The sequence below is a fragment of the Macrotis lagotis genome, chromosome 3 (assembly GCF_037893015.1).
Source record: "Macrotis lagotis isolate mMagLag1 chromosome 3, bilby.v1.9.chrom.fasta, whole genome shotgun sequence".
In the NCBI taxonomy this organism is placed as follows: Eukaryota; Metazoa; Chordata; class Mammalia; order Peramelemorphia; family Peramelidae; genus Macrotis; species Macrotis lagotis.
The window spans coordinates 298114059-298126489 of record NC_133660.1 but is presented as its reverse complement, the minus strand read 5'-3'; the positions used below and the strand labels follow the sequence as shown (position 1 = coordinate 298126489).

The following is a 12431-nucleotide window of genomic DNA, read 5'->3' as shown; positions in this document are numbered from 1 at the left end:
GGGGATATATTATATCTTTAAATGCTTACATGAATAAAATAGAGAAAGAGGAAATCAATGACCTAAACCTGTCCTTAAAAAAATTAAAGAAAGAAGAAATTAAAAATTTCCAATTAAATATCAAAATAGAAATTCTAAAAATAAAGGGATAAATTAATAAAATCAAAACAAGAAAAATATTGAACTAATAAATAAAACCAAGTGCTGGTTTTATGAAAAAAAAAGCAATAAAATTGATCACCCTTTGTTTAATTTGATTTATCAAAAAAGAAGAAAACCAAATTTCTACTTTCATAATTGTAAAGAGGTGAACTCACCAACAATGACAAGGAAATTAAAATAATTTAGAATTATTTTGCCCAATTGTATGCAAATAAATTCAATAATCTAAGTGTAATGAATGAACATTTACAAAAATATAAGGTGTCCCAGTTAAATGAAGAAGTTAAATACCTAAATAACACTATCTCAGAAAAAGATTTTCAGCAAGCCATCATTGAACTCCCAAAGAAAAAAATCTCAAAGGCCAGATGGATTCACAAGTGAATTCTATCAAACATTTAAGGAACAATTGGTTCCAATTCTACATAAACTCTTTGGGAAAAAAAAAAAAGAGGTGAAGAAGGAACTCTGCCTACCTCCTTCTATGACACCAATATTGTGCTGATACCTAAAGCAGGAAGAGTCAAAACAGAGAAAGAAAATTATAGACCAATTTCCCTAATGAAAAGGATGGGAAAATCTTAAATAAAATATATTCAATGCAATTACAGCAAGTTATTACTAGAATAACACACTATGACCAAGTAGGATTTATGCAAGCAGGCTTGGTTCAATATTAGGAAAACTGTTAGTATAATTGATTATATTAATAACAGTCCTCACAGAAATCATGATGATCTCAACAGATGCTGAAAAATCCTTTGACAAAATACAGCACCCATTCCTACTAAAAACACAAGATAGAGTAGGAATAAATGGATTGTTCCTTAGACTGATAAATGGTATCTATCTGAAACTATCAACAATCATTATATGCAATGGGGATAGGCTAGAATCATTCCCATTAAGATCAGGGTTGAAACCAGGATGCCTGTTATCACCACTATTTTTCAATCTTGTATTAGAAATGTTAACTTCAGCAATAAGAGAAGAAAAAATAAACTGAAGGAATTAGAATTGGAAAGGAAGAAAGAAAACTCTCTTTGCAGATGATATGATAGTATACCTAGAGAATCCTTAAAAAAATCATCTAAAAAACTACTAGAAACAATTAGCAACTTTTCCAGTCACAGGATATTAATATAACCTCACATAAATCCTCAGTATTTCCATATATTACTAACAAGATACAGCAGGAAGAGCTAGAAAAAGAAATCTAATTTAAAATAACTTCAGGCAATATAAAATATTTGGGAGCCTACCTGCCAAGGCAGACTCAGAAACTCTATGAAAATAACTTTTAAACACATTTCCCACATATAAAATCAGATTAAAAGAACTTCTCATGGATAGGCTGAGCTAATATAATAAAAATGACAATTTTTTCTAAATTAAACTTACTTATTTAGTACCTTACCAATCAAACTTCCAAAAATTTACTTTAATGAGCTAGAAAAAATTGTAACAATTCATATGGAGAAAGAAAAAGTCGGGAATACAAAGGGATTTAATGAAAAAAAGTGCAAAAGAGGGTAGTTTAGCCTTACCAGATCTAATTATAAAACATCAGTCATCAAAATTGTCTGGTACTTATGAAATATAGTCGTGGATCAGTTGAATAGAATAGCTACAAAAGATACAGCAGGAAAAAAAATATTATAGTAATCTCCTTTTTGATAAACCCAAAGAGTACAGCTTCTGGAATAATAACACTCTTTTTTGATAAAAGCTATTGAGAAAATTGGAAGTTAGTATGGCAGAAACTTGGATTAGACAAACATCTCATACCTACACAAGATAAGATCAAATTTAGTACAGGAGTGTGAAATAAAACAATTTGTTAGCAAATTAGGAAGTCAAGGAATAATTTACCTTTCAGATCTATGCAAAAGGAAGGAGTTTATGACCAAGGAAGATATAGAGAACATCATTAAAAAACAAACTCAATAATTTTGATTACATTAGATTAAAAAGTTTTTGCACAAACTAAACCACAATAGCCAAGATCAAAAGATATGTAGTTGGGGTGGCTAGGTGGCTCAGTGGATAGAGCATCAGCCCTGGAGTCAGGAGTACCTGAGTTCAAATCTGGCCTCAGACACTTAATAATTCCCTTGGGCCTTTGGCAAGCCACTTATCCCCACTGCCTTGCAAAAACTAAAAAAAAAAAAAAAAATGTAGTAAATTGGAAAACAACATTTACAATTAGTATTTCTGACAAAGGACTCTTTTCTAAAATATATCAATAACTGAGCAAAATTTATTAAAAAAATCCCCAATTGATAAATGGTCAAAGGATATGCAAAGGCAATATACAGATGAGGACATCAAAGCTATTTATACTCATATGGAAAATTGCTCCAAATCTTTACTGATTTGAGAAATGCAAATTGAAGTATCTCTGAAGTACCAATTCACAACTCTCAGATTTGCTAATATGACAGAAAGGACAATGTGAAATGCTGGAAGGGATATGGGAAATCTGGTACACTAATACATTATTGGTGGAGCTGTGAACTCATCCCACCTTTTTGGAGAACAATTTGGAATTATTCCCAAAGTGCAATAAAAATGAGCATACCCTTAGATCCACCAATACCTCCACTACATCTTTACCCTGAAGAGTTCTTGAAAAATGGTAAAAAAAAAAAATCAGTTGTACAAAAATATAGCTGCTCTATTTGTGGTGGCAAAATATTGGAAAATGAGTGAATGTCCAGCAATTGGGGAATTGTGGTATATGTATTTCTTCAATTTCTTCTTTAGTATCTTCTTACTGTTATCTTTTGTGTTTCCTTTTTAAAGGTTTTGAATTTTCTGGTCAAATTTTCATAATTTATCTGCATGACTGTCATCTCTTTTTTTTCCATTTTTCTTCTTTGGTTTTTAAATTATTTTAAAACTCTTCTATGAGATTTTGGATTTGAGTCCAATTCATAAACTCTTGTGAGACATCCCCTGTGAATGATTTTTCACTATTTTCTTCATTTGACATGGCTTAGTTATCATCTTTGTCTGCAAAGTATTTTTCTATCATGAACACTTTTAGCTTTGTTGCTCATCTTGGTTCTTTTACTTCTGCTCCTGGGGAATAGGGAGTATAGATCCAAGCTTTTTATGCGGGATGTGGAATCTGATCCCTGCCTTGTAGTGGACCAAGATGTTAGCTATATAGTCCAGACCTTGCCTTTGCAGTGGTTTGTTTCCTCCTTTATGTGCAGCTTATTTAGCAGTGGTTTGTTCCTGACCCAGCTCTGTCTTTTGCCTTGGTGGTCCCAGGATACAGACATTGTTGGTCCTTCCCTGAGACTTGTTTCGTTGCTGGGACCTCTCTGCCTTTGTCAGTCTCTGGGGACATGGGCTGTACTGTGCCTAAAAGGCTCCCACTAACTCTTATGCTCTCCCACCTCCTATAACCATTGATTCTTAAATTATCTAGTGCTTCCTGATTTTTCCTAGATCACCATTTTTCTTAGTTGACACATATTCCCTCTATCTCAATCTTTCATATAATATGCCTTAATTTATCATTGGCCATTCTCATTTTAAAAGAACCTTTGCAAATGGACAAAGGGGACTCAAAGTTTTAAGGGATGATCAGAAAATGTGAAGGAAACAGATGCAGAGGAAACATTGGAAGTGAATCAACCCTCCCTTGAGAGGACAAAATGAGGTCAGGAGGGATGAGATGCTCAAGAATAAAATTTTGAAAATACATTGAAAACATATACAATAATTAGGGTCAATAAGATGTGATTTTCTTATTAGAATAATGTAGATATTGAAGGATCTCACACCTAACTTGTTTTTTAAATGAAATGTTCAGAAATTTCAAATAAAGCTATTTAAAAGAGACTGAATATAGTAGCATGCTACTTTTGTCCAGTAAAAATTGAGTCAATAATGCTTTTGTATAAAATAAGCAGAAGCTAAGGAGGTAAAGTCTTTCTTTACTTCTCCCTCCCTCCCTCTGTCACTCCCTCTCCCTCCTCTCTCTCTCTCTCTCTCTCTCTCTCTCTCTCTCTCTCTCTCACACACACACACACACACACACACACACACACACACACAAACCCACAAACCCACAAACACACATTCACAAAAACAAGCACCTTAGAGACTCCTTTCTTTAACTTTTTTTCTGGATGTCAATATGATTTTCCACAAGAGATCTCTCAAGATTCTCCTTCATCACTGAAATTCTAAAAGAACTGCATCTAACATAGTTGATCCAACTCACAATGTTGTCATTAATGTGGAAAATGGTCTCTTGGTTTTTCACACTTCAGTCAGTATCAGCTAATGCAAGTCTTTCCAGGCTTTTTAAAAGTCCAGCCACTCATGATTTCTTATGGAAAAATAGTACTTCATAATATTCATTTATAATAATTTGTTCAGCCATTCCTCAATTGATTGGCATTCCCTCAATTTTCAATTCTTTGCCATTACAAAAAAGAGTTGTTATAAATATGTTTTGTGCACATGAATCTTTTTTTTTCCCTTTATTAAGAACTCTGTGAAATAGAGCTAGTAGTGGTATTGTTGGATCAAACAATATGCATACATTGATTTCTTTGAGCAAAGTCACAAATTGCTCTCCAGAGTGATTGGATTAGTTCCCATTTCTACCAGGAATGTAATGTCAGTCCCAGTTTTCCCTACATCCTCTCCAACATTGAGCATTCCCTTTTTTGTGATCTGACCCGAACAGATAGTTTTGAGTTTGTACCTCAGACTTGTTTTAATTTGTATTTCTCTAATCACTAATGATTTAGAGAATTTTTTCATAGGACTATACACTTCATATCTTTCATGATTTATCAGGGAATGGCTTGTATTCATATAAATTTGACTCAATTCTCTATATATGTTAGAAATTAATGCTTTAGCAGAAACACTAGCTATGAAAATTAATAACTTTTAAAAAGTAATTTGTTACTCCATATTCCTATTGGACTATAGGTAATTTTCACATTTTTATGTATATACATAGAAAAATATATCCCTACAGATTTAATTATAGATTTGTATTTATAGACATGGCTATTACAAATCTGTATTTATATTAAGTTATATCAATAGTGAGATTCATTGTTGTTAGCAATTGGGACTGATATTACAAAAAGCAAAATATCTCTTGCTCTGAATACCTTGTGGTTTTCCTAGGAGAAGACAAGACTTAGGCAGCATCTCCATAGTTCAGGCTCAGCAATAGAATGGGTTCTCAGATCAACTTCAATCTGAAGTTTTTAAATATATTAATCAAGGCAGAAATATCATAAGAAAGGTGAGTCACCAGTTCTTTCACTTTTAATTTGCTGAGCTTCCCAGTGAATTGATAAGAGTCTAGCAGATGTCTATTGGAACTCTTAGAAAAATGGAAGGCCACATGAATGTTACTTAGACTTTAAACTAGGTCCAACTCTTGCTGAATTCTGACCAGGAAAAAATGGAATAATATTCCTTAGAGTATAGAAAAAATGCAGTTCCCCAATCAGAAATCCCCGAACAACACTCAATTCAACAAGAAAGGAGTAGAAGGTATAAAAAGGACAACAGTCTAGTATAGACCTTTCCACTGGAAGAGTATCAATTATAGCTTTAACATAAAATCATTTTAAGAAGGTTGGAAGAATGAGGGGAAAACAATTTTATCATGAGCTGACAAAAGTACCCCAAATTCCAATTCAGAAAAAGATCCTAATTCCAAATATGTTATATGGTATCCTCCAACAAAAACACAACTTTGCAAAGAGATCAACAAGAATTTCTGGAAAAAAAAGAATTAAAAATATGTAAGAATTATTTTTAAAATGAAGGAAATGAAACTATTAAAGGAAATAAATATAGGAAAATGAACAAAAGATGAGGATAAAAGATTTGAGAAAATAGCTAACATCTTGGAATAAGAGATATAAAATCTCTTTCAAGAAAATAGCTACCTAAAACTTTGAATTGACCAAATAGGAGCCAATGACTTCATGAGACTAGAAATTTTGAAAGGATTAAGATGTCTGGAAAAATAGAAAAAGATAATATCTAATCAGCTTAAGTAAAGATATTTTAAGGATACCTAGACTACATGAAAGCCAGATCAAAAATTCTGATTCTGGTTATAGTACTTCAACAATTCATAATGGAAATTTGCCAAGATCTTAGAATCAGAGTGCAAATTAGATATTTCTCAATGATTTTTTGATATCTCTCCCAAAGTTTATTAACATGGTTATAATTTTATTTGAAAAACAATATATTGTACTTTATTGCAAAACTTAATTTGTAACTATGTCCAAAATCCTAAGGGAAATAAATCATCACTATTATTTATCTGAGGCCATTAAATTTGGAGCCTGATCAGTCATCCTTTTCTTAATTGAGATTTTTAATTTAGAGCTGGTAGCCTCAGAAACCTTTCTATTCACCACTGGTTTGACTTTGGCTCAGTAGGAGGTCATTAATGTCAATTAGTATCACCCTTCTCTAGCATTTTAATGAATTATAGTATTTTTTCAAGTGGAAGAAAAAGCTATTGTGATGCAAAAGAAGGTGTCTTGGGAGACCTCCTGAATTCATATTTGCCAACGCTGTCTTACCCAGGCAGCATTCCAGGTTTTCAGGCATCAGATTTTTTCTTTTAATAGAGAGAATAATTTGTAAGCATCAATTAGGTGGTTTAAATGGAGAAAAATGTAAGTATTTCTATCCCATATATTGTACTTCTATTTATTGAGTTAATTCCCATACAATGTCATTACACTGGATGCTAATGTCAGATCATTTTCCAATTCACTCACTTTCTGTAATTTTTTGAAATACCATTGATCTCTTCTCAACCTTTCTTAAAGTTTTAGTGTATGTTTTCAATGTTTTCTCACTATAATTGAAAAAGAAGCTTGTTCAATCAATGTCTTAGGATCATAGAAATTAGCTGCATAAACATTTTATTGCACTAGAATATATTTCTATTTTTTTTAGCTAGTACATGAAAAAAAGAAGAAATTTTCAATTTTTATCATAAATCTTGAAAGTGCTAGATTTATAATTCTTTTTCCAATATTTATCAGTATAGATTATCCAAAAGGAGATTTAATCAATTTAATTTTTTACTTTATGGAAGGAAATTTGAATACAGAGAGTAAAGAATGATGCTCAGATAACAGTAGAACTTATAATTACTACTCCAAATAGTTTGCATTATTTATAAAATAAATGGATGGGATTCCAATGTATCTAATTTCTCTTGATCACAAATTCCAACATTCTGTAACTTCAACAAATTTAGTCTTCATTGAATAAAATGTTAGGTTTTTAAATAAAGGTTAATAGTCATTTCCTTTCAAGAATTTTATACACTTCCATCATACTGAGGGGCAGAATAGAAAAATGCTATAAATTAAATTAAGTTCATAGATGAATTTGAAATTTCAATGATATATTAGGTCCTTTTCTTTATCCTTTTTTGTTTCATTAGCCCCTTTGGGAGTATAATAAAATATAGGAAACCATTCTTGGGAGAATACATGAACAAATATAATAAGGAGATATATAATTTCACTTATACATTAATGAAAATAAAGAAATAATTTTTACATTCACATGTGAAGATCCTTGAAGTCCATTTAGATAACATCGGTAGTCCATGGATTCCAATGTAAGAATCATTGCATTAAAAGGAAGACTAGATTTGTTCTAAGTCCTTATCAAACTGGGTTCTCTTAGGAGGGTTGAAAATGGTTTTAATCTTTGGAGAAACTGACAGGAGTTGTGAGAATAATTTATTCTAAGGTATGCATATATAAAAAAATTCATACCTTTTAATGACCCTGGATCACCTTCACAAATGTGATGGTAAGGAAGGAGGAATTTTACTGTGCATAAATTGTTATAAAGGATAATGCATCATTCTCTAGTCTCTATGTGCATAGAAATAATTTGCCTCCAATATGTACCACCTCTATGACTTATCCAATGCCAACATGTCTTTCCTTGTTTAAATTATAGGATTAATCTGAAAAAAATTGTCATTAATCACTTATATTCCTCTTCAAAACATGCTGCAAGACATTGGCATCATTAGATTTTAAAATTGCTATTTCTCAAATTTAATTCTCAAACTTAGGATTTCTCAATTACAAACTGGAAGAACAATGGCTAAAAACAATTTCCTTTGAAAAACATTGGTAAGATATGTCAAGTGAGAAAAAGTTCCATTTGAATCAGTACTGAAATTGGACAACCAAGAATACCCAATGCATTTTATTTTCTGATATCTTTCATAGAACAAAGGAATTTTAGGCCAGGTCACTTCCTCTACCAATGTCAAATCATCAAATATTGGCCTACCTATAATTGTGAAATATGTGGGGAGTTACCAAAAGGAACAACTTATTGTAATGGGTAGATTTAGAGTCAGATGATTTAGTTTCAAATATTGGTACTTCTACTTAACTACTTCTCTGACATTAGATAAAAACTTAACTTTGTGTGGCTCTGATTCCCGAAAATGCAAAATGGCTTACTTTCTAAGTTCTCCTTCATCTATCAGAGAATGATCTTTTGATTCTGAATTATTTTTTTCTTATTCATACATTCAGAATATGTTGGAGATTGATGAACTTTGTCCTTCCACATACTTAGATCAGTTCTTGATCAAATGTGCAATGCCACCACTCAGTACAGTGTTAACCTATCTTATATATCAAAGGAATGGATAAATGTGATATTACTGTGATACTCTGCCTTTGCAAGACAACTGGGGTGGTGTGTTCCAGACTTTTGAGCTACTTTTTTGAGTGTGTACATATGATCTAGAAAGCATTCAAAGAAGACTATTGAGAATGATGCAGAGTCTCAATAAAAGACCATAAAAGTACAGGTTAAATGAACTAAAGACATTTATCCAAGTGATTAGACTGGAGGGACAAAAATAGTTGACTTTTACCTTATTTTTTCTCTTGCTCTAAGGGCAAAGAGTAAAGCATAATACTTGCAAAATTCCAGATTTAAATTCATTTACATATATTCTTAATTAGTAATTATCTATCTATGAAAACCCTTAATGTGCTTTTTCTGCATTTGAGAATATTTTAAGTCTTTGTTGTCTACATTCTGATATGAGATTTATCAGAGGGCAATTATTTCTAGTTATATGTTACCATAGGAAATCTCTGAGGCCTTTTCCTACTTCTGAAGTACTAATTCTGTGATCCATAAACAATAAGATTCTTATTCAGCATACTGATGTTGCTGAGATATAGCATTTTAACCGATAAGCATAATACATGGTAGGTTTTAAAAGTTTTATTTGGGAGGAGCTGATATTTAAACTGAAATGAGATATTATAGCAATAATATGAGCTGACTTTTATGGAAACACCTTCTGGATTTCAGCATGCTCTTAAAATAATCACTCATTTATGATGCTATCTTCTTTTTACAAGTGGAGATGAAGAAGGGGTAAATCCATAGTTCATATTTAAATACTTAGTGAATGTAATCAGCCATAGAGGGGATTCAAGGCCAGGCATTGCCTCATAACAAATACAACACATATACTTCCAGTCTATGTAACATTTTGAAAATAAGAAAAATCTCTTGGATTAAATTAAATTGAACTTTTTCTTTCTGAATTGTGCCTGCATGTAATTATATGAATGTATTTATATATTGCCAATCCATCTCCTTTTCTCTAATTTTTTTCTCTTTTTTCCTCTATTTTTCTCACTGACTAATCATTCATTATCTGTCTTTGAATATTTTATAGGTGCTTTTCCTGGATTAATACTATCAGAAACTTTTCGATAAAATGTGATAATCTCAAGATGTAAAAAAAAAAATCCCAAAGGAAATATGAATGACCTCTCTCTCTAGTCATCAATTCATTATGTCTAGTCCTTTTCATTTAAAGAAATAAAATGGAGAAATTTAGGACTAGATAAATTGAAGGGATGAGAATACAAACAGGGAAAAGAAGGGAGGAGTGATGAAAAGAACACATAGATTTGGAATAAAAAAAAAGAAAATTATTTATCTTTTTCACTCAACTGCCCTGCTCTTGACATAATGTTGTCCAGATCTTTGTTCTCATACTTCACCTCAATTTGCCTAAAAGCTTAATCATGGTCCTTCCTTTTGAAATTCTCCACATTTTCAATAAAAATCTTTGTTCTTAAATATCCAGAGCATTCATTCCCATGCTCTATTCCCTTCATATCCATCTCTGAAATCATCATGACTTCGAATGTAACTTCCTTTGAGTAATACAAATAACATTTTCAAATTGTTTGGAGGAAAGTTAACAGACTTTTAATAAAAAAGAATTCATTATTTTGTGCCTAATTTTTCATATTGTTTGGTATTTATTACTTCTTCACCTGCTTTTGCTTAATAAATTATAACCATCTTTATTTCTTGAAAGTCTTAATATTCTCATTGAATATTCAAGTTGACTTTCCTAGAGAATTTGTCATGGAAAATTAGCATTTTTTAATATTTCCCTAGAACTTATTTAGATTTTCAACATTTAGCTACTTTCTGGATATAATGTATAATAGAGAAATTTAATATTTTTTCATATTCTTTATTTACTAAATGATTAGAGCATTTGGGAATGCTAACACTTGCTAAAAGGGAAGTTATATTAAGGATAAGATTATTTAATCTTATTTTTCTATCTCCCTTGCTACTGATTGAGTTAATACCATTTCAAATGTATTTGATTCAAAATAAAGAGTCTCATATTAGATATATATCTTTTGAGTCATCTTTTGGGAAAATGTCTCATATTTTAAAGACATTTTTCAATTTTGAAGTGAAGATATAAATGGGTTGATATTGTGGAAAGGGAAATTAGATGTATTTCATTGATTTTTTTCCCCATGAAGTGAATGAAATTATGACAGTGTGGGATCTTTTGATTTAAAGTATATAAGTGAGACTATTAAAACAGATGGATTTTTCATGGTCATACTAATATTGGTTTTGCATGCACTAGGAGCTACCAAGTATAAATTGGAGATTACATGACAAATCCATAATTTCAAATAAATTAAGATTTTCCTGAATAATCAATATTTATTCTATATACATGGAAATTGACAACAATGTCACTGAATTTATTTTCTTGGGACTTTTGATGAACCCAGAAATGAAGCTATTGAGTTGTATGCTATTTATGCTTTGTTACTTTGTGATATTTCTTGGCAATTTCATCATCTTGGTTACCATTACATGTAGCCACTTGATCCACCAGCCCATGTACTATTTCCTATGTCACTTATCCCTTATGGATCTGACTTTTACTTCTACTGTAATCCCCAGTTTGGTAAGAAACTTAGTTGCCAAGAGAAGAAACATCTCCTTCAATAGCTGTATGACTCAACTCTTTATTGGTCACTTTCTGGCTGGAGTGGAGATGCTTGTCCTGGTGTCCATGGCCTTCGATCGATATGTTGCCATTTGTAAACCTCTGCATTACATGGTCATTGTTACCCGCCAGAGATGCAACATGCTGGTCCTTCTTGCCTGTTGGCTTGCTTTTTGGCATTCTCTTGCCCAAATGCTCATGGTCCTTCACTTGCCTTTCTGTGGTTCTAATGAGATAGATCACTACATATGTGATGTGAAACCTCTCCTGAAACTGGTTTGTGGAGACACATATGTTCCAAGTATCTTAGTCATTGCTAATTCTGGGTTGGTTGCCTTGGCTACCTTTCTGGTCTTATTGGCCTCTTATATTGTCATATTATATAACCTTAGAAAGCATTCATCAGAGGTTCGCCGCAAAGCTCTCTCCACCTGTGGCTCACATGTCATGGTTGTTGTCTTGTTTTTTGTGCCTTGTATTGTCATCTATGTTCCACCTCCCAGCATCCATATCAATGATAAGGAGATAACAACATTTTGTGCAGTAATCCCACCCCTGCTGAATCCTCTCATTTATACATTGCGAAATACAGAGATGAAGAATGCCATGCAGAAAGTATGGAACCAAAAGAGATCTTCATGATTAAAATATAACTGATATTTGAAATTTCAATGTACATACATATACACATACATTTGCTTAGGCAAGTATATGTATACACATATATCCATGTATAAATGAATATATACAAATAAGTATGCATATATGCATGCATATATATGTGATTGTATATAAATATATATGTATGTATGCATGTATGTCTATTCATGTACATATATATGTGCTTATGAAGGACATCTTCTTTCTTGCCACGACTTCAATTTTTTTGAACATTCCATGAATT

At 31.8% G+C, this 12431-nt stretch overlaps 1 protein-coding gene across 1 annotated transcript; it reads left to right on the top strand.

Annotated features, from left to right (window-relative positions):
* Positions 1–11248: 11248 nt before the first annotated feature.
* Positions 11249–12169, top strand: LOC141516888 (olfactory receptor 4P4-like). The gene has a single exon (XM_074227846.1). The coding sequence runs from the start codon at positions 11249–11251 to the stop codon at positions 12167–12169; it is 921 nt and encodes a 306-aa protein (XP_074083947.1).
* Positions 12170–12431: the final 262 nt, after the last annotated feature.